This window comes from Anolis sagrei, chromosome 2, assembly GCF_037176765.1.
Source record: "Anolis sagrei isolate rAnoSag1 chromosome 2, rAnoSag1.mat, whole genome shotgun sequence".
Taxonomy (NCBI): domain Eukaryota; kingdom Metazoa; phylum Chordata; class Lepidosauria; order Squamata; family Dactyloidae; genus Anolis; species Anolis sagrei.
Window position 1 is genome coordinate 92,887,789 of NC_090022.1, and position 24,011 is coordinate 92,911,799.

Sequence of the window (24,011 nt, forward strand, 5' to 3'; positions counted from 1 at the left end):
GAGCAAACGGTATCGTCCATTAGGGCGTCAAATGCGGCGCCTGGCTTGGTTGCCTCCAGAGGCCTGGCGGGATCGGGAGCGTTGCTGCTGGTGCTGCCTTCTCTGTTGCTGTGGTTGTTGAGGGTGGGTTTGCTGGGAGGCGTGCAGAGGGCGGGTAGGCTGCCGCTACTGTATGGTGCGGTACGGGACCGTGTGTCGGCGTTTGTACTGGAACCATCTGGTCCTCTGCGCCTGGTTCTGATTCTCGAACCCACACTTCGAAGCCAAGGTCTTGAAGTCGTGATTTGACTTCAGCTTGTCGTCCATTCCCGCGTTGAAGAGTCCCAGGGCATTGAACGGGAGGTCCTCGATCACCTGCCTCGAGGATGTAGAAAGGCCAGAGGATCTGAGCCATGCATGTCTCCTGATTGCCACGGCGTGAGCAATCATCTTGCCCGCGGTGTCTCCCGTGTGTTTGGCCATCTGCATCTGGTGATGGGCCAGAGAGTTCGCCTCCTGAGCCAGGGTGGAAAGGGCAGAGCGGTCCTCTTCAGACATTCTTTGGAAGAGTGGTGCTGCTTTCTCCCAAAGAATTTGTTGGTATGCGCCCATACAAGCGCCATAATTGGCCATGTGGGCCAGCAGGAGGGCACCGGAGTATAGCTTCCTGCCCACTGCATTGAATCTCTTCCCCTCACGGTCGGACGGTGCCGACGATTGCCTTCCGAACCCCTGAGCCGCCTTCACGACCACCGAGTTAGGGTCGGGATGGTGTTTCAGCCACTCCAAGCCCGCATCGTCCGTTCTATACCAAGATTCGATTTTTTTAGAGGTTGGAGGGATGGAGGAAGGGGTCTTCCAGGAGCCCTGGATCACTTCCAGGAGGTAGGGAAGGAAGGGCAGAAGAGGAGCAGGTGGGGATTCCGCTTGCACCCTTTTAAACACCGGGTCTTGCACTGCCTTGGAAGTCTGCTTGACCTCTAGGCCCAGTGCTTCAGCCATACGAGCCATTTGATCTGCAAAGGCTCGGACATTGTCAGTAGGAGATGGAGGGTCAGCCTCATAGGCGTCGTGAGTAGGTGATCTCTCGATCCCAAGAGACAACACAGACCCCGAGTGCACCGATCCCGGCAACTCGCCATCTTCTTCTTCGTCATCAGCTGCCACTGACTGAGGGGGAGGGGATGAGGAGACATCCCTACTCAGGCGCTGCAGTGGAGCCACTGGAGGGGCTTTCGAGGTTGAAGCCTGATTGGCACGGGCCAGGGCCAGTCTCATAGTCTGCCTGCCCCTTTCCGGAGTGTCCAGCACTGGAGAAGTCTCCTGTCTTGCCGTCACAGTTGTCAAGGTCGCGACCGACGGGAAAAGCTCCTGTCTGGCTGTCACATGTCGAGTTGGTGCCTCGATCACCGTGTCCACCGAAATCACCGGGGACTCGGGTTGCTCCGATGGCAGCTCTGGCAAGGGCTGTGGCTCCTGGGTGGGTTGAGGGGCTGGCTGGGGTTCGACCGGCTGCAAAGGCGACGACCTCGCCGACGAGGTGGCCGAGGAGGCGGTGGTTTGCTTTCGGGAAGAAGAAGAAGATGAGGATGGAGGCGGCATCGTCTTCTTCTTCTTTGCCGGCGGCTGAGCTGTCTTCAACACCGGCTTGCCCGGGGTGGGCGGGACGGAGGAAGAGGTGGAGGCACGCCGAGACTCCTCTTGAGACCGGCGGAAGGCAATACGAACCGCCGTGGAAGACGGCGGAGTCGCTGACGTCGACCTCGTGGACCTGACCGATCTCACCGACGCCACAGAACTGGTGGAAGAGTGCCGGATGCGTACGGTCTCGGTCGTGACCGTGCAAGGAGCCTTCTGCTTCATAGGCCTTGCGGCCTTGGAAGCTGTCGACACCGTAGCCTTAGAGGCTGTCGACATAGCTGTTCTCGGCCTCTTCTGTGCAGCCTTCTTCGCCCTTGTCTGGCGAGACTCGGCCTCCGCCGATGGACCAACAGGTCTTGGTGTCGATGCTGCCTTCGACGTCGAAGCTGATGTCGAAGGCCTAGATATCGCAGCCGACGTCGACGCCGATGTTGATGTCGAAGGTACCGGAGCCAACGTCTGCTGATACAGAAGGTATCGAAGCCGGTGGACCCGATTTTTACGGGACTGTGCCATCAACGATTGACAATGACGGCACGAAGAAGTAATGTGTGCCTCACCGAGACACAAAAGGCAAAGAGCGTGTTTGTCCGAGTCAGGGATCTTCTTCGGACAATTCGCGCATTTTTTGAAACGAGTTGTTGACATAATCCGGTCAAACAACTCGAGAAAAAACTCTGACGAGAAGCTATCCACTAGAAGTATCGAAGCGAGCCGTGCGGCGGAAAAAAAGGAATTGGATCGGTGTGCGCGGGGCGCCCTTTTATCCCCTGCTGGGGCTGGGCGGGGTTACCGCCAAAACTTGAAAGTTTTAAAATGTAGAAGTTTCCGTTGGAGCCCGCGCAGGCGCAGTCTCTCCACAAGTGTGCATTCGCAGAGACCACGAAGAAAAAATAAGAATTGTAAATAAATAAATAATAAATAAATATTCTTCCATTAGTAATAGTGACAGAAAGAGTTGGGAATAAATTGAAATCTTTTCTCCATGGTGCAGAATTATTTTTTTCTTTGTACATTATATTGTAAAAGTATGATTAATGCACTTTTTTCTCTGCATGTATGTGAAAGAAAGGTATCTTTATTTGAACTAGTAATGTTCTTGATTTAGTGCTCTATTTCCTGAAAAGCACATCATTCATATGTATATTCCAAAATTGTTGTAATAATGAACGAGAAAGACTTTGAAAAGCAAAGTGCTATATTATCATTACCATTTTATTTTATCTTACTTATACTCTGCTTTCCTGTATCATATCATTCAAGAAGATCGAGGTAAAAACCTGGAGATAAACAGTTAAAACGCAGTTAAACAAGCTATTATATTTAAAAAGCATTTATTTAGAAATTGTAAAATCACATCCTATCCTCAAAACACAATTTTTCTTTTCTCTTGTATTTTAAAATCTACCCTCTTCCAGCGCTGTTTCTATTTCTGTTTTCTTTCATTGCTGTAAGTGCTGCAAGTGAATCATCATACAGAACATAGGGAATCAGGGAGCCTATACTGTACTCCTGAGTTTACTTCATGCACAATTCATAATTATTCTGAGGTAAACTTGATAGGACATCTCATCCATCTATTAATTTTAGGATTATTAACAACTGGAATCAAACACGTTATTTGTGGCTGTCTATTCATAACAGAATAAGTGGTAGCAGTTGAGTATTTTACCCATTACCATGATACTTTACATTCTGGGACTCACAAATTTATTATGTTTAACCAGAAATGTGACTGTTAAAAGAGAATAATACAACTTTGCGTGAAATTAATTGCTTGAATGACTTAGTAAAGTTGTTTTATGTTTTTATACAAAAATACTTGAAATCATTTGTTCTCTCTTTTAATCTATAACTTTCATATACTAATTAATTACTAGAGGGGAAAAAAGAAATATATTTAATTCTTTTGTTTAAAGGAATTAAATAGATATAACAATTGGGCTTTTATTCCACTGTGGTGGTAGATAGGTTTTGCTGTCATCTGGAAATACTCATACATTAAAAGTTGAGTTCATATTGTATCCAAAGGAATTGGGAGAAGGATTCAAGCCTCTGTATCTTTGAAGAAAATGATTTGGAAAACATAGCACAACTATCTGTGCTAATCTTGAGAATAATTTAAGTACCTTCTGTGTTATAATAATCAAATACACAAATTACATCAGGATAACTGTTGCAAGAGCAAACACCATTAGGCCTTTTTGTCTTGTTAGCTGTACAAGAGCTTCATCCATATCTGTTAGCACAAACATGCTTTTGACAACCTTCCATTTGCGAAACAAACATGAGTCTATTTAAAAATCAATTTTCCATTGGCATCTGTAAAGACATGTATAAATGCCACTTTCATTAGCATAGGTGATGTTGGGACTGTTTTCCCCTGCCTCACTTGCACTTTGCTGCCCTCAACTAGCTCTGGATGTCTTCCTGGATCTTCACAGATATTTGGAGAAGCTATACAGGGTAAAGCAGTCACCTTCGGCCTGAAAAGGGCAGAATAAAAGTGCAGTAAATAAATAAATAAACAAACAAACAAACAAACAAAGCATTAGGGATAGGGGAAGAACGTCTATCAGTGCATTTTGAATCTTGACACTTAGTCAGTTATCCTCTGTAAATACGTGTAACTTAAATTTGTCTGTTTCTTTTTAAACAATCATTACTTGTGAGAGTGAATTTTACATTTTTTCATTACTTATTGTGAGAACAAATTCTACAAATTAAATATTTAGTGTGTGGCACAGGGCTCCAAAATCCAATAAAGTTGTTGTGCTTGTATGATACTCTTTATAATAGTATATGTGCATTTTCATAGTGTGTGTGTGTAAAATCTGTGCTAGCAGCATGCCAGGAGAATGCTGGAAGTGTGCCTGCAGTGCAGAGATATGGAGCCCTGGGGAATCAGGTGTGCACCCGACTCCTTGTGGAAGAAACCAGGGAGGTTGTGGGAGGAAGCCAGGGACAGCAGAGAAATGTTATGGGAAGGGATTCCATGACCAACCACTGTAAGGGGACAAAGCCCACAGTTTTCCCCACTATCCCCTGCTGCCCCAGCTTTTCGGCCTCCATGTGATAAGGTCAATAGTGTGATTATCTAGTTTTGTGTAAACATAATTGTGTAAACATTTGTCACATTCTAGTTATAATGGAGGAAGACAGTTTGGAGTCAGTATTAATCGCAATGCATTTGAAAGCACGTGTGTTTTTTTGACCCCCCAAAGTTTTTTCCTATCTCTCTTTTGGTATTAGTGTTATGACTTAATGCAAAATTTAAGCAGGACAACATATATCTTAACAAGTAGAGCTTCTAACTCTAGAGTGCATATGGACGGAAGTGTATTAGATTTAAATTAATCAAGATTCATGTATGAATGAATTTTGGAGGGGTTACTGGCCTTCTTGAGTGTTTGCTTACATCTAGCAAAATTATTGGTTGATTCAATCGAAATTAAACTGCTTAACATGAAGTCAAATTAAGTGCTTACTTGTATTAGAAGCATTTTTTCATTTTATAAAATTCAAGAAATGGGATGTTAGGAGTTGGAACCAGTTTTTATTTATTGCTTATCTGATTAACTTGGCTTTAAGAAGCTGGAGAGACAGAGTACCTCTTAATGTGAGTTTTCTCTGCCAAAATGAGAACTCTTCTATAAGCAATTCCCCAGATTTCAATTCATGATGTATTATGTGCCCCTGTATTCAGCCAACAAGATAGAATAAGGTTAAACTTCACCTTTTTATATATCTTTTCTCTGGAAAGGAGGAAAAGGGGGTCATCCTTATAACTTGGATCAATTGTTTATTACATCATCAATCATGCATGAAAGATAAAGGTGTATTCATTTCCAAATGCCCTAATGTGGATTATGTGGAAACAGGCCATGAACATTGAACAAAACCTAATAGCCAGAGAGAGCCTAAAGGCCTTATGCAAGAGTCAACAGGAGGAGGCTATGTAGAAAGATGTTATTCAGATAATGTTAAAAGTGAAAAGAATAATGACTTTGCAAAAGAAATTAATAGATAATATAGAAATATTTCATTATATATGTGTATATGCAATAGCTGTCTATTACCTATTCACAGATTGTGTTATTATGTACTTGATAAAAATATTGTTTTAAAAGAAAAATCACTGTGGATGACAATATAAATTCCCTACCTCCAAACTAATTTAGAATTGGGAATATGTTACCAGTACTAACTTGACCAAAATGTGGAGAGGGAAGCATTCAAAGAACAAGAGTTTGGAATTTCGAACAAGTTGCTTTTGCTTTTACAAATGTAAACAACAAAATATTGATAATTTGCTGTTTTTTCTCATTACTTCACAGTTAACATGTAAAATTTATATTTACTTATATTTACTTTTTATTAGTAACACCCTTAAATAGGAAAATGTCCATACACATCCTGAAATTATACTTCTAAAACAATATTTTAAAAGTAATGAATAAATGGCACTCATTAAATGAAGAAAGTTATGCCTGAATTACCCTGAAAGATATCATGTTACAAGTAATTGTTTATTATTTAACATTTCTGCAAATAGCACGATGAGTGACTCTAACTGCCTCATGTTGATTGGATTCATAACTATGTAACTGTGCCTTGGAATGAACCTGGAGGGGAGGTTGACCATGAACCTATATTCATTGGTGCTAACCAAAACTTAGTGCAAGAAAGGAATATTGTTAAATAGATTGGTAAATGTTTTATTGACAAAATGTCACATAATTATTTTGTTAAAAATACAATCTCTGCTGGATTCATTAGAAACCATAACTACAGTTAATAGAACATTGTCAAATGTTTGTTCCTTCAAAATAAATATTTAAAGATTTTAAATTGTGAGCTTTTGTTACATTTTTCTTTATATTTTTTCTAATACCAGCATCCTAATGACCTGTAATATGAACTGTAATATTTGAACTATAATATGAGTAGAGAGATTTAGTGAGCTCTACCTGGTCTTATAATTTGACATCCAGAAATAACTGAAAGAGGCAGAGCAATTATCTCAATTAGATACCGTATGGTGGAGCAGATGATATTATCTGAGTTAAGCTACCAGAGTACTTTATTGTTTATAAAGAGACAAATTTATACTACCAAAAACATGAAACAGAGCCTCCTAATCCCTATGGAAATAGGTCTGTGCTCTACTATTGTGGTCTTTTTTTTTTTTTGCTTCATTAGCACTTTTTATAAAATACTGTATGTTCCCAAATGTAAATAACATATGTTTTCCTGTTTATATAAAAGCTGCAAATCAAGGTTTCACAAATATTCTAATCTGTATGTTTTTTGAGAAACCATGAAATTGGGTAGCCAATAATGTTTAAATTAAATAGCTTTACATTTTATATTTTTTATAGATTGACATGGCATTTAAATACAATTATATTTAACTTTTGAAAAGTGTGCACTGGAATAAACCTCTTTTTGGATTACAAGTGTCTCTCATCCAGGCTGATGACAGCCTTCACATCATTTCCAATTTATGGTGATTCTAAAGTGACCCTGTCTTGGCAGGATTTGTTTGGAGGGGTGGATTAGAGAGAGTGTGACTTGTCCAAGGCCACTCAAGGCGCACCTACACTGTAGAATGAATGCAGTTTGACATCTCTTTAACTGCCATGGTTTAATACTATGGAATCCTTGAATTTGTAGTTTGGTGTGGCACCAGAACTCTCTGGCTAAGAAAGGTGAAGATCTTGTAAAACTACAACTCCCATAATTCCACAGTATAATTATGGCAATTAAAGTAGGGTTTTTTTTGGGGGGGGGGGGTCAGGTTTTTTTTACTAAAATGTCTAAACTTAAACATGAACATATAGCAGAATCATGCTTAGGATAGATTCATTGACATCAGCAGGGCAATATAAGCATATCTAATTGAAGATCTTACTATATGAGTTCCCAAAACTGTGTCCTGGTGTTACAAACAAATCCTTGTAGAAATTTGGAACATGCTAGGATAACTACCATTTACATTGCACCATCTTTGGTGAAAGTGCTTTCAAAAAGCTGAAAGTGCTTTCATAATGTCCATGTAAACTTTAATATAGATATATATCTGGAAGAACTGCACAGTTCTAAGATTTAAGTCATTCTTGCTCTTCCACACAGCCATATAACCCAGAATATCAAGGCAGAAAATCCCAAAATATCTGCTATGAACTAGGTTACCTGAGTCCACACTGCCATATATTCCAGTTCAAAGCAGAAAATGTGGGATTTTATTCAGCTGTGTGTGGAAAGGACCTCTGGACAAGTTCACAGTTGCATGGAAAATTACTTCCACATTTCCCCAGTAAAGAAGCACTGTCCCACCCAACACATACAATATATATTTTAAAAAATAAGGATGCAATTCCAGTCTTTTCCTATTTAGTACACGTTGAAAGAGAGAGATGTACGAAACCTTGTTTGGAGCTTGACAAGTTCAATATTTTGTAAAGCTGAAGCGAAAAGGTTTAATTAACAAGAAAAATCCATATAAATGCGAGAACTCCCTACAAAACTGCATAGTTATCTGAAATATTTTTACTCTTCAGCTGCTCACCAGAAGTAAAATAGTAAGCTTGGGGATGACTATGTGAAGTGATGGAAAGCAATATCCATAGGATGCACAAACAATATGTATTGTCCCAAACTCGCCACAGCAGCATTTTTGACATCACATCAACTCAATGCTGTTATGAAGCAGCCTAATAATAGCTTGCAACCTGATTTGAAGTGAAAATGCAATAGCATTGTATGATTGGGAGCTTTTTCATTCGTTGTTATGGAGCTCCTAATATGTACCTCAGCCCTCATCCAAAAATCTCTTAAAGTTCCCATTAATCCAACGGACTTCAAATTCCAGTGGAACCAACTCAATGTTTTTCAATGTGGCTAACAATATTTAAAGTAGGCCTGCACAACTTACCCCCAAAACGGTTTGGTGGGCCACCCTCCCGTTGAAGGCCTTTGCGGCTGCATCTGACCCATGAGCAATATGTTGTGCAGGCCTGATTTAAAGCATAAAAGGCATGTCAAAAGCTACGTAGAACACTGCAAGAGAAGTACAGATTTTTATTTTAAAAGCTTTATCTGAGTTTTACAATATGCAGGGAAACTGAAAGGTCTTAAAGAAAGATCAACAACACCAAATAAAACAAACACAATAGGTAACATTACCTCCTGTATTTGAAACATGTTTTTTCTTGATGAGAGCCAGATTAGCATATCAGGATTCCTTCATAGTAGAATAAAAAGGTAGAACCTTTGTAAACTCAGTGTTATTTGGGTGCTGCTCTTAAAAGTATCATATTTGGAATTCTGATATTCACAAATCTGTGTACCTATACATTGAGTCATATGTGCAAACAAACAAATAATCAGATTGGTTCTGTGTTATCCAGACAGCAGCATTCAGCCTTGTGTGGAGTTTCCTAAAATAAGGTCTTTTACCATGATGGATTGCAGTTCTGCTTGAGCATACAAAGATACAAAAGACACTATTATTTGCTCAAGCTGCTCGATGTAAAAAAGCATCACTGTTGGTAGTTTGAAGGTGTTTGTTAGCTTGGAAGAATGTTGTCCACCCAGGAAATTACAGACATAAGATGCAAGGTCAACAAGGACATTGGCCCACTAAAAAGGAAAATAAATGTTTCAACTTATGTAATAACTTGTGTAGAATGTATATCGTTGTAAACTCTGAAGAGTTGCATCAATTGTTCTTGCTTTAGAATATAAATACAATTCAGCTGTGAAAACACAAACAAGGCTTAGGTATAGAGTGAGATTTTTCCCCCCAGCAACTAATGTACTAAGGAATGCTGTCAGAATTCTCCTGTAGTGTTCTGTAGATATTTCTGGTAAAGAGGGAGAATATAAATGTCTATTTCTTCATATTTGAGGAGAAAAGAACCTGAAACATAAATGCTGAGATGCAAAACTGGAACTTACAGATTTGTCATCTACGTTTGCTGTTTCAAGATCTTCACACTTAAAAGCTTGTTTTCAAATCCCTCGTATCTACATGTGTTAACAATGAATTTAGCATCATCGTTTCCTGGGTTTCTCTCTTTTATATATGAAGGAGGTAGGTGGTACAATGCTATTTGAAAAACTGCATCTCCGCATACAGATCAGCACGAGCTTTGTGATCTGTGGAGGAGACCCTGCTCTCGGTCCCACCTCCCACCTCAAGAGTGGTTGGTGGGATTGAGAGAAAGGGCCTTCTCCATGATCGCTCCCTGCCTCTGGAACTCCCTCTCTAAAGAACTGAAAACAGCACCCTCGCTCCTCTCCTTTAAAAAGCTTCTCAAAATCCACCTATATACCCTAGCTTACGGAGCGGAGGAAGATTAATACATCTTTACACATACCCCCATCTGCTTGTTGGATGCCTATCTTTGCTAGTTGGAAGCTTTAATATTTTTAGTGTAATTTTTAAAGAGTTTTAAGAGCTTGTCATGTGATATATTATGCCTGTTTATTTAAGTTATTTTATAATTTTTATTGAGTCTGCTTTTTACCCATTGGTTTGATTTGTTATTGTTGTTTTGTCATTGAATGTTTGCCATTGTGTTTATTTTGCTGGGAACTGCCCTGAGTTCCCCTAGGGAGACAGGGCGGGTTATTAATAAAGTTTTATTTATTTATTTATTTATTTATTTTACTTCTCAGTGTGCCTAGGTAATGAACTTCGTGCAAATAGGGGAGAATTCCATTTAATATTGTTCCAACCAATCTTTTATTGCCATGGTTCATGGTTTTTAAATATGTTAAGCCAGGTCTGTTCTAGACCATTTATGCTCTGGAATGGCTCTGGGGATGGCCAGACACAATTGGTCAAAACCACAATGACATTCACAGTACAGCCACTTTGAGACTGCTTTGGCCCCACTAGACTGTCACCTCACCCTCTGTGTCATTGGTGCTGCTCTCCATTGGTCATGGATTTCCATCTGGGTGCATCACCATCTCCAATCATGTCTGTGACATCATAAAAGAGTGCCTGCATGAACAGCAAGAGGGAAAGGAAATTGACCCCTTCCTTTTTGCTGGTTACATGGATACTCCATTCTGACATCACAGACACAACTGTGGTGGCCAGACACTTAGAAGGAGCCCTTATTTGGGAGAGAGTGGTATGCATGACATTACGGGGAGGAGTCATTCCCTTTCTCTGCATTCATCAGTGCAGAAAAAATGATGATGGCATAGTTTCCATCTGGACAAGGAATTGGGCCAGACCAGACCTGATCCCACTATCCAACTGCTGCAAAGCCCCAGGATGTTCTGTGGTTTCCCTACTAACTCTGCCTAAAGTGGAGAAAAGTTGTGTTAAGGCAAGAAAACCTAGAAAATCATCAGAGGTTATTGTACATTGTGGTAAAAATAGCCAGTCCTGGATTCAAGGTAAGTCTGCCTTTTATTGTGTAGATGTGCCCCATGAATCCATACCAGATAAGTGACTTCAAGAAACATTGAGCCTTCCTGACTTATCCTTTGGTGTAGCATCAACCTACTTCACAGGAATATTATACAGTTTACATAAGTGATGGGTTAGATCCAACACTTACATTCAGAATGGTTTCTTTGAAACAGATGGAATTTATGTTCACCGTGTATAACCATATACAAGTAGGAACATGTGAAATTTGTTGGCAGCATTTCTCTTTAATGTATAAGACTAGACCGTAGTTTGTTTATTTTACTCTCACAGTAATATGCTACTGTAGAATAATCCATTCTGGCAAATAACACCCATAGCCCACACACCTAAATCGGATACTGTATTCTAGTAGTGTTTTCCTTATCAACAGAAGCCACACTTCAACATTAATCAGCAACTGGTAACACCAAATGGTGATTGTTTTTTTTTTTCCAGGTTGACAGCTGGATGCAATCTTTCATAACTGCAAAAAAGCTATTTGTGCAGAAGGTTGTCAAATTGCATCAAGGTTCATCCAGGTGTCTGGAGTGCTTCTGTATTTTGCAGCATTTCATGTGAAGGAAGCTTTCCACTGACTTTATAAGATAGCATTGGGATGTTCAAGAATCATTTTGCACCTGTTACACCATGGCTACCTCTTTGTGGATGTGCAGTTACATGATTGCAAAGAAGCCACCTTTAAAAACCACGTGGCAGTGACTTTAGCATTAATAATAACATGTTTTAAATCAGTTGTATTGTATGAATAAGAGATAGAATGGATGTGGAAAATGAGGAATGTTGCGGATATGTGCTGCATCTTATTAACTATGTGACATTCAAAAGGATTTGCAGTCTCATGTTCACAGAAAGGTTTGGCAAAGTGAATAAAAATCCTGAAACAAAGTCTCCACATCAAAACATATGACTTATGCCAGAATGAAATTAGATTTTTAGTTCCTCTTATGTGTCATAAAATGATGCCCAGGAAATAAGCTCCATTTATAAGCATCTATTTGAAAGCTTCGGCTTAAAATTGTTCTTGCTATTGCAATGTATACAAGTGCTTCACTATAGTTTCTGTCAAAATCATTTAGTCTTGAGTTTGTATATAATAAAATATCTTTACTAGAAATGCAAAGAAGGATTTAAAACACTTTTTTCTTCTAAGAAGTAGCTAGATTTAAAATCAGTTGCTAATCCCAACTGAAGTAGAACCAGTTGGTATTTAAGTTTTAAATATTGACATTTGATATCTAGTGATGAACAAGAGTGTAATGTGGTAACCCAGATGTTTACACACACACACACGAAGAAAGAGGCCGGGAAGCATTGAATAATTAGAACCAAATAGTTATGCAAGATTGGCATAGACTTTAAATGCAATTTAACTGAGGTTGGGATTCAGTTGGCCTTACCAGCGTTTCTGCATGACTAAGCTTCCTTGGCACCACAATCTAACCATCTTAGATAACTTGCTTTTGGCTAGTCTTAGCAAAAAAGACTACACAACTACCTCAAAATAGTCCTTCTATAGTCAGGTCCCAAAATGTTTGTTGGGCCCTATAGCTCCATGATAGGTTTATTTTAGGATTACCATAGGTCAAAAATGACATCAAGGCACACAATGACAATAACAAAACACTTAGGCCACCCTAAAATGCATAAAAATCTCAGAGGTACTATTCAAAAATAAGGTTTTCCTTATAAAAAGTGTTTTTAAAAAACCATAGATGGCTGGGGGCGGGAAAGAGAAATGCGGAGTCAAACTATACTGGAGTCAGAGTTTACATATTCTCTTTAGGTGGTAGAAGGATAATATGGTAAATCAACTCTCAATTCATGCAAATCAGGTACAAACACCTAGTTATCTTGGAATTGCTGGGTTGGGGGGGGGGTCACAAATAAAGGAATAAAATTGATTTTCCACTTGAAAGTACAAAACTGGTCCTTTTAAAAACACCTCCAACATGCTAGGTGATGTCATCCCATTTGGCACTCAGTGTTTTGCCCAACCCTTCAGTATCTTCCTAACTCAAAAGTCCTCAAGTTTCAGTCTCTTCTTCCCTGCACTTGGGAGGCCCTTTCCTCTACCCCTATACAAAAAACACATGAAATGGGAAATGGGGACAGTCCCACCACACTGCTATAAAGTCTGGATTCTTAATTTGTATCTACATAGCTTCATCTAGTGGTTGAAGCCAGAGAGAAACATATGATCTATTCAGCTTCACCCATCAAGTGTCCAAAGCCTGTGCTCTCTGGCACAGTCCTGCATAACATTGGGGAGGGGTACAGACAAGGATGCAGAAAATTGTAGAATTCCAGATCTTTGGTTGCCTTCCCTCCATTTTCTGCTCTCCTCAACCTTGAGAAAGTGGATGTCAGGTGGTGGAAACCAAGGATCTGAAACTCTGTAGCCTTCCAAATCATCAGCTGTTTCTCCCAGTCATCTCTCCTATGCAGTATCAAGTGGGAGAAGCAGGTAATATTTTTTAGGCCAGTGTTTCTTAACTTGGGGGTTGGGAACACGGGGGGGGGGGGGGTGTCATGAGTGGGTGTCAGAGGGGTCACCAAAGACCATAGGAAAACACAGTATTCTGATAGTCTTTCCGAGGGTTCTGTGTGGGAAGTTTGGTCCAATTCTATCATTGGTGGGGTCCAAGGGGCTCTTTGATTGTAAGTAAATATTTGGGCATATTGAGGATTCTTGCCAAGTTTGGTCCAGATCCATCATTGTTTGAGTCTGTGAGACCCATTAATTATAAGTCAGACTATTCTCTTATCTCTCGGTATGTTTTTATGGCATATCTTGCACTTTATTTATTTATTTACTTATTTAAAATACATAGTATGAGATTGAATATCTATACTGCCCTTGGCTGGGTTTCTTTCTTTTTTTAAAAAAAGTAATTAACCAGAATGCATTTAAATATCTATTTCATTACAGGCAGTCGTATTCCAACAAAATTCCTAGAAGAAGGTTTTCCCTAGCTATGATGATCATTTAAGCCCTTCGTGATGCATTGTGAAGTACCAAAAATAAGACTAAATAAGACTAATTGCTATATGAGTGTAATAAATAGTGTCCCATGATTAGCCTATTTGATTGCAATTCTAGGGACATTTTTGTGGAGACATAATAATAAATAGTTGCTGGTAACCAATGCTGGTAACCTGGGCTGTTTATCTTACTTTCAGTATCTTTTATGTGCAATACTTTACCTTACTTTAAAGTACATTATTTTAGTTGATATAGGGTTTTAAAAAACTTATTTATCAAATAAAATTTTTAGGTTTAGCCACCAGCTGAGTTGGATAGTGATTTAAAAAAAACAGCTCGACAAATAAAAAAAGAAATGAAATAAATAATTACTTTTTTTTCTTGTAGGGATCCAGAAACTTTGAAGTCACAAGAAGAAAAGGTAATTAGACAGATACTTTCTATAATAACAGTAATCTTGGGATAATTTGCTCAAGAGGATGCAAAGAAGTCCTCTTTGTTTTATATTTTGCTTGCTATCTAAACTGATAATTCAGTAACAAATGCTGGATTTCTGTTGGGATAAGAGGGGCAGCCCATCAGCTCCAGAGAGCAAGAAATCCTTTGCAACAATGTTTTGGTGGCAGCTCCAGTAGGAAAGAGAACAGAAGGAGATTTTACTGTACAACATTGCATCTAGCATGATTTTGGATTGAGCAATAGTTCAAGAACAGTGTGCAATGATTATCCTGCATTGCAAACTGGTTTCTGTATCTGAACGGTTTCTCTCCATTCTGAGAAAAAAATGGTCACATCATTTGTTGGAAATCTTCATGAGAATAATACTTGTTCAGGGAAAATTGATTTTGTGTAAGCAATCAGATATAAACTGCCTTCAAAGGAGATAAACGGTTCATACATTTAAATGGTAGAGCCTTTGGCACCCTAGGTGCTTGTCTTCTTGTATCTTCCCTGAGAATGACTATGATGGCTGTGCTTAATGTGAGTTGGAGTCTTAAGAATATGGAGAGGGCACATGTTCTGTACCCCTGCTTTGGGGCATAGCTCAGAGATCAGGGATGTTAATTATGTGGATCTCCAGTTCTATTGAGCTTCACTTCACTTCACTTCCTGTCAATATTAGCCATTGTGGCTAGGGCTGATGGAAACTGCAGTCTAAAATCTGGAGAGCCACATATTCCACATCCCTGTTCTGTATAATGTGTGTTTAGTCTTCTTTATTGTTGCACAACAATTTTTCTTTGGCTAGCACATAATTTTTTTCTCAGTTGGCAAGTACAGATAGAGTAAGCTGTATATTGTAATCGTAGTCAGTGTTTACCTGTGTGAAGTTGCTTTGAATAACCATTCCCTTCACTTAAAATTCATTTGAAGAGAAAGAGAGACACAAGCAGAAGTATAGTAAGCAGCTGTTTTAATTCAACTCTTATCACCTGCCTCTCAAGTTAAGACTGGAAGGTTATTGGCAAAATGTCCCAGGCTGTTGTGTGACAGTATTGTGAGTGATGGGTGTCTGAGGACAGAGAAAGAGTCATGAGGCATTGACTAATGGCAGCAAGTAACTTTCAAAAAATACATTCCTATGCTGCAGACAGGAGGCTATAACTAGTTAAACTGAAATTTTCTTTATAGGATAGAATGTGTTGAGAAAGTGACAACTGGAAACAATAAAACATCATACAAAATTTGTTGGGGTAAAGAATATAAGGCCTAATTGTTGAAAAATATGGAGATCTGAGATATTTATTCACCCATGTTCCAGTAGTGGTACTGGAACAAAATGCTACGAGTATACAAGGGTGAGTAAATACATCAGCTATTCATGTTCTGTTATTAATTGGCCTCTCTTTCAAGCTGTTTTTTAAAAAATCAACATAGATAGCTGGCTGTCATCAGATATAAGAGAACTCAACTCTGTACTGTTAACATCTTACTTTTGTTAAGCAGATGTTTTGGGGAAGTCTAATCTATCTCTGTGTAAGTGTGTAGTGGGAAACATTCTCCATTAAACATATTACTACAATTTCCCATTTTATGTCCATATTATTGTGAATTAGGTCACAAAATGTCAAGCAACTAATTTTCTTGTACTAAAATGATGACACATTTGTTATCCATTCTTACAAATAAAAAATAAAATAAAACAAACACAGTTGTGACTTCGTCAAACTTTGAGACATTGTTAAATCTCTTGTTTTGTTTTTTGTTATATGATTCTACAATAGGGATGACAATGGGTACTCCAAAAAAAATACTTAGCACTAGCAGCATACAACATGGTAATTATTGAAAGACTAAACGCTTTTGTTGGGAAACTCCTAGAAGGCATTGTAGGTACTTAATAGGACACATATAGAAATGGAAGACCAACCAAAATAAAAGAGATGTGGGAACTCCTATGAAACTAGAGCCCTTCTACACTGCCCTATATCTCAGGATCTGATCCTAGATTATCTGCTTTGAACTAGATTATATGAGTCTACACTGCCACATTATCTGGGATAAGCAGATAATCTGGGATCAGATCCTGAGATATAATTAAGTCTTTGGCATGATATTCTGCAATACTTGCTGAATTGAACTGTATTTGTGTCTTAATATTTGAATTAAAATATGTGATGCAAGGCCAGAAAGTTATTTCTGTTCTTTAAAATATGTTCTGTCTACTTGATCTTTATGAAACAAATTGCATTTTTGCCTAGGAGTCAGATGAAACAAATTGCATTTTTGCCAAGTCTAGAAGTCCCCCTCCTTACCCTGTGCCCTCTTCTATTTTGATAGCATGTATTGTAGACTGATTCAAACTTCTGGTAGATGGTGGAATGCCTTAAAAATCTATTTTCGGCAGTTCCTGGGGGACCTTGTGTCACCATTTGTGCTCTAATCATAGGTGTTTTTCTAGATCTTCTAAAGGACTATACTTGCTTTTTAGTTATCTTGCAAGTATTTTGGACATGAAGTAGGAAGGTAGGTGTAGAATAAATAATTTCTAACTGTACATTTGTTAGGGCACAGTTTGAATAGATAATGTAGTAAGATTATTGTTATTAGATCGCAGAAGCTGTAAACAATCATGAAAATTTCAGAAAAGCATACTAAGTCTGGATATGCTCTGCATTTGCTACCTTTTATTCACTTGGTAAAGGTGTTCCCCTGACTTGGAGTCCAGTCATATCTGACTCTGGGATGTGGTGCTCATCTCCATTTCTAAGCCGAAGAGCTGGTGTTGTCCATAGACACCTCCAAGGTCATGTGGCCAGTATGACTGCATGGAGTGCTGTTACCTTCCCACTGGAGCGCTACCTATTGATCTACTCACATTTGCATGTTTTCGAACTGCTAGGTTGGCAGAAGCTGGGGCTGACAGCAGAAGCTCAAGCCGCTCCTCAGATTTGAACCTGCGAACTTTCAGTCAACAAGCTCAGCAGCTCAGTGCTTTAACCTACTGTGCCACTGGGGGCTCCTCTTTATTCACTTACTCCTGGCATTTATGGCATAGTTCTTCCATTCACCTGCAGGACTGACTGACACTTTCAAATTTCCTGTTCCATTTTGTAAATGGGGAATACTAGGCCTCATTTCTCATCCCCATGCAACTGACCAGATCCACATAGGTATGTAGGAGGTAAATACTAGAAATAAAGCTGGAATCTGTAAGATCTCTTCTGTGACACAGAGTTCAGAATTTTCTGAGAATGAATAATGTGCACAACTCTTTTCTACGTGTGCCGTCGCGCCTGAGGGCGATAATTCTTAGTGAAGGAGGCATGGACGTGGCATTTTTCCCCAGGGGATTGCTTCTTGCCCTCCTATAGGAAACTGGAACTCTCAAAAACCCAAAATGCTGTAAATAACTCAAAATAAGTTTTATTGAACATAGTTATTTCTTTAAAGCAATGAGCTGGAAACTTCAGAGGGGTGAAGGAAAATATACGTTACAGTCTCATTTAGTCCTGGGTCCAAGGTGTTTGAAGCTGAGCAGCTTTTCCAAGTTTCCTCTTTCCTCAATGGCTGTGAATGCCGGAGCAAACCACAACTGCAGTTCAGATGGCCTATGTTTGAAGACTCAGGATCTTCCTCTGGTGCCAAAAGAACCGGTTTGAAGGCGCTTGAGACTTCCAACGTCATTCAGGTTGGTCTGAACATGAAGCACAAGTCTCAAGGGTAAAAAACCTCAGAAGTGGTGCTGAGAGGTAATTTAAATCAGGGTCTTTTAGAGTCAAGTCTCTTACTCACGTCCATCCGATAGAAACTCTGATGGCAGAATGAAAAGAAAGGAAGCACTCCCCTCCTGCAGGAAGAGGTGGAGCCAAACAGCACTGATTGACAGCTATAAGTAACCAATCCAACTATACATAAGCAGGGTAAAAAGGCAGGATTAAGCATGATACAACAGTTTAAATCTTGCAACTAACAGTTCTACACATAGGTGGCGCCACTCGCGCCGTCACACTATGAAGTATGAACGATATAATATGATTCTAATTTGAAAACTGGAGTAAGCTGTGTAAAAGTATCAAATTTTAGAACTTTTCAACTTGTTCATCTTATTTTTTTTAAGCAGCTCATGATGTAGTGCTATGAATGCTGGATTAGGGCTCTTGGAGAACAGGATTTGAATCCCTGCCTTGCCATGGAAACCAACAGGTTGTCCTTGGGCAATTCATATGATCAGAGCCTCAGAAGAAGACAAAGCAAGCTCCTTCTAAACAAATCTTGCCAAGAAAATCCCATGATAGGTTGAGGCTCACCTGAGGCTTGCTATAAATCAGAACTGACTTGAAGGCACACAACAGCAGAGCTCATTATAAATCCAGGCTACAAGTTTGCAGCTCATAAGCCTTTGCTTATTTGAATCTTGCATGTAAGAACAAAGGATTACAAGAGGCATTTTTCCATTTTTTAAAAGAAACATTTGGAGTGTTTTTAATTTACACAGAATAGTTCAAAACTGGCGAGGGGAGAGAGGACCTTGCCATGGTTGAACTTTTTGATAAATGTGTCAAGGTAACTTTTGTTATTAAGTAAAATGTGTGAGTATCCTTTACATTCTTTACTATTCAAGCAGTCATCATTTTTACAAACTCTGGACTGTTGAAACTTAGAATGGTGTGAGATACACTTTAACTACAGACACACTGTAGTTAAACCTGTCCTGGGAATTCCTAAAGGTGGCAATGCCACCTTTAAGTACATTGCATAACCTCCCTGTACTTTGTCGAACATGCCCCCCTTTTCCCCCCAAGATGCAAGTGTGAATTTCCAGTTATATTTAGTTGGCTAGCATTCTGGGTAGTTCATATGATTCTCAGAGGGGTCTAAAGGGAAAGAAATCTCTAGTCACAACCTGGGTTGAACTCATCTGTTTTAAATGGAGGATAGCTGTGAAAATAACAGCCACATGGAGCTCTTTCTATATCCCCCATCAGCATTTGCAGTTGCAGTAATATTTTGTTACATTTTATTTGCTTTTGTCCCACAGTCTCTCCAATGCCATCTGTCAAAACAAGCACCCTTGAATTGTAAACAGTAGCACAAACAGTAGATGCGAACTCTGTCTCTCTGTAAACAAAGCATGTTTGAAGATTTACAAGCAGTAGCATTGAAGTCAAGCCTGGTAAATATATGGTTGGTCGCAGAGAATATCTAAGGAGATTTGCTAAACTAGAGGGACTTTTGGCTCTCCCACCACTTCATTTTTTCTATAGATGCTGGAACACCTGTTTGTTTCCCGTTCACTTACTGCCATAAATCTAAAATCCTACTAATAATATTTTATCTTTTCATATCACATCCACATGGTCTCAGAGAAGTGCAGGCAAAAAAGTGGTCTTCAAACCTAAGCTTGAGCTCTTTAATACCACTGTGACATTCTCCACAATAAATATGAAATAGAATTAAGAGAAAATGCATTGTCTGACTGGTGGGCAGGGCCTCTTGCAGTGGGGGGGGGGGCACTATCTCACAGGTCATGTTGGAAAGAAGAATAGGATGATTTAGGTTGAAAAACATTTGGATGAATTTTGATTCCAAATCTAATGTTTATCTTTCCTGCTCAACGTTCTTTGTAAATCATGACCACAGTATAATGCGCACGCGAAAGCCAAAAGATTATTCCCTACCAAATATTACAGAATCATAAAGTTGGAAAGGATCATAAGGACCATCTGTTGTAGTCACCTGTCATTCAGGAATACACAAATAAAGCACTCCTGAAAGATACCCATTCAACCTCTGTTTAAAGGGTGCAACCCTTACAAGGGTTTAGAGACTCTAAAAAGCTCTTAGTTGTCTTTTTTATCTAGCTGTTCATTTGCATGGAATGAATTTGTCCTGCTAAAGGATGAGCCTGTTCTCTAGAAAGAAAAACAATGCACATCATTAATGCCATTAAGCAATTTTGGTAAATTTCCCACCCTGTGAACTTTGCAGTAGCTCTCCTCTCTGTCTACCACTTTGTTTGTCAATTAAGTTAGAACATTTTAGGCTTCAACCATAATTATTCATTTGTTTTTATTCTGCTTGTATTTGACATTGATTGCAAATGATTGTGTGTGGGAGACTTGACTCAGTTACCTAAGAAATCATCTATTTTTTACTTCTCTACTCCTTTCTCTAACTTTAACAAATGAGTTGACAAATAAAACTTTTTCTGTAAGTAAACCATTTTTAATACCTCTTAAATCTAGAAAAGTGTAGGGATGAGCATGTATTTGTCAGCAATACTATGATTTAATCTTTATCTTGCTTATTTTAAGATTGTGCACATTTTTATCCTGTATCTGTAAAAGAATAGAACAGAATAGCTTTATTTGTTAGTGTGCTATTACACAATGAAATTACAAGCCTTCCCTCGCACAAACCACAAAACAACACATCCATCCCTCCACCCCCCCCCCCACCACCACCACACAGCTTCCAATGCCACATCAATGTGAAACCACAGAGTTCAACATAGATACAGCTCTAGTATAAAAACTATATTTCATACCAAAAAATCAAATTATTCAACATGGCTTTCTTCCATTTGCTAGTTTTACATTACATTTTAGTTCACACTGATATAATGCACCAAATCCAACATTCTGTAGTCCAAGCAGAAAGAAATGGGCTCACCTTTGGATCATGATCTAGAACTGTATGAAGTGTTTTCTATTGTTCAAGTGGTCAGAATGCTAGTGGATTCAAATAACAAAACAGATTCCACCTCAACATTAGGTAGAGCTTCTGGACTAAAGAGATTTTTCATAATGGAATAGACTTGATTTGAAGGAGAGTGGACATTCTTCCTTTGTAAGGTTTTATACAGAAGCTGAATGGCTGTCTTTCAGCAATGCTTTAACTTTCATGGCTCAATGCTATGCAATAGGGGAGTTGAAGTGAATGCTGGTGCTTCGGGAAGCAACAAATCTCAGGGTTTCGTTGCATGGAACCATGGCAGTTACAGTAGTGCCAGACTGCTTTCTAAAGTGTTGATGCATCCTTCATTTTGTATTCGTATGTGGCAGAAGTTGCACTAGATGGCCCTTATGGTGCTTTCTAACTCTATGGACCTCATGACATGGAGGTCCTCAAGTTAGAGGACAGTGGGGCAGATTTGCGGACAGTGGAGGAAACCATCCTTAAGCATCCCACATCAGCTCCTTCCCCTTCACATGGGAGAAACCGTCACTGACCGGCTTTCCCCCAACCTGTCCCCAGCTTAGCTAATGGGAACACAGGTAGCCACCTATGTTCTCAAGGTTCTATCCTATTACATTGCCAGGATGGAGTCAGGACGGAGCCCTGCCAGAAATAGCCTTACATCATGTGATGGACTCTGGCAGGTTCTGTCCTGGCAGTGTTGTGGGATGGGGCAAAAGTTCCAAGTGATGTGTTCCTTTGATTCTATGCTTCTACAAGTAAAACAGGAAATGAAATTATTTTTGCTGCTCCAGAGTAGTGTTGAAAATATCCTTGGTGGATATGGTTTCTCTTGTTAATGGTCTGCACACATTAGCTCTGAGATTCTGGGAGATTTCATAGAATCATAGAATCAAAGAGTTGGAAGAGACCTCATGGGCCATCCAGTCCAACCCCCTGCCAAGAAGCAGGAATATTGCATTCAAATCACCCCTGACAAATGGCCATCCAGCCTCTGCTTAAAAGCTTCCAAAGAAGGAGCCTCCACCACACTCTGGGGCAGAGAGTTCCACTGCTGAACGGCTCTCACAGTCAGGAAGTTCTTCCTAATGTTCAGATGGAATCTCCTCTCTTGTAGTTTGAAGCCATTGTTCCGCGTCCTAGTCTCCAAGGAAGCAGAAAACAAACTTGCTCCCTCCTCCCTGTGGCTTCCTCTCACATATATGGCTATCATATCTCCTCTCAGCCTTCTCTTCTTCAGGCTAAACATGCGCAGTTCCCTAAGCCGCTCCTCATAGAGCTTGTTCTCCAGACCCTTGATCATTTTAGTCGCCCTCCTCTGGACACATTCCAGCTTGTCAATATCTCTCTTGAATTGTGGTGCCCAGAATTGGATACAATATTCCAGATGTGGTCTAACCAAAGCAGAATAGAGGGGTAGCATTACTTCCTTAGATCTAGACACTATGCTCCTATTGATGCAGGCCAAAATCCCATTGGCTTTTTTTGCCGCCACATCACATTGTTGGCTCATGTTTAACTTGTTGTCCATGAGGACTCCAAGATCTTTTTCACACGTACTGCTCTCGAGCCAGGCGTCACCCATTCTGTATCTTTGCATTTCATTTTTTCTGCCAAAGTGGAGTATCTTACATTTGTCACTGTTGAACTTCATTTTGTTAGTTTTGGCCCATCTCTCTAATCTGTCAAGATCGTTTTGAATTCTGCTCCTGTCCTCTGGACTATTGGCTATCCCTCCCAATTTGGTGTCGTCTGCAAACTTGATGATCATGCCTTCTAGCCCTTCATCTAAGTCATTAATAAAGATGTTGAACAGGACCGGGCCCAGGACGGAACCCTGCGGCACTCCACTTGTCACTTCTTTCCAAGATGAGGAGGAAGCATTAGTGTGTTCGTCCACTTAACCAATTACAGATCCACCTCACCGTAGTTTTGCTTAGCCCACATTGGACTAGTTTCCTTGCCAGAAGGTCATGGGGGACCTTGTCGAAGGCCTTACTGAAATCCAGGTATGCTACATCCACGGCATTCCCCGCATCTACCCAGCTTGTAGCTCTATCGAAGAAAGAGATCAGATTAGTCTGGCATGACTTGTTTTTGATAAATCCATGTTGACTATTAGCGATGACTGCATTTGTTTCTAAGTGTTTGCAGACCGCTTCCTTAACAATCTTTTCCAGAATCTTGCCTGGTATCGACGTGAGGCTGACCGGACGGTAGTTGTTTGGGTCATCCTTTTTTCCCTTCTTGAAGATTGGGACCACATTGGCCCTCCTCCAATCTGCTGGAACTTCTCCCGTTCTCCAAGAACTCTCAAAGATGGTTGCCAATGGTTCCGAAATGACTTCCGCTAGTTCCTTCAATACTCTGGGGTGTAGTTGATCTGGCCCTGGGGACTTGAACTCGTTAAGAGCGGCCAGGTATTCCTGGACGACTTCTTTCCCAATTTGGGGTTGGATGTCCTCCAATCCCTCATCCACTCCATCTTGCTGAGGTTGAAGACTCTCTTTTTGTGAGAAGACCGAGGCAAAGAAGGCATTAAGTAGTTCTGCCTTTTCCCTATCCCCTGTCAGCATTGCCCCATCTTCTCCTCGAAGAGGTCCTATCGCCTCCTTGTTTTTCCTTTTTCTACTGACATAAGAATAGAAGCCCTTTTTATTGTTTTTAATGTCCCTGGCAAGTCTGAGCTCGTTTTTTGCTTTAGCCTTGCGGACCTTTTCCCTACAGGTGTTGGCTATTTGTTTGAATTCTTCTTTGGTGATTTCTCCCTTTTTCCACTTCTTGTGCATGTCTCTTTTGTGTCTTAGC

At 39.9% G+C, this 24,011-nt stretch overlaps 1 protein-coding gene across 2 annotated transcripts in view; it reads left to right on the forward strand.

The window, feature by feature from the left end:
- The window catches only part of FSTL4 (follistatin like 4), a 550,230-nt gene that overhangs the window by 26,589 nt on the left and 499,630 nt on the right, over positions 1-24,011 (forward strand). For both annotated transcript variants that reach the window (XM_060765261.2, XM_060765262.2), the window contains exon 3: positions 14,448-14,481. In XM_060765261.2, the coding sequence (XP_060621244.2) occupies positions 14,448-14,481 (34 nt within the window). The remainder of the gene's footprint in view (positions 1-14,447; positions 14,482-24,011) is intronic.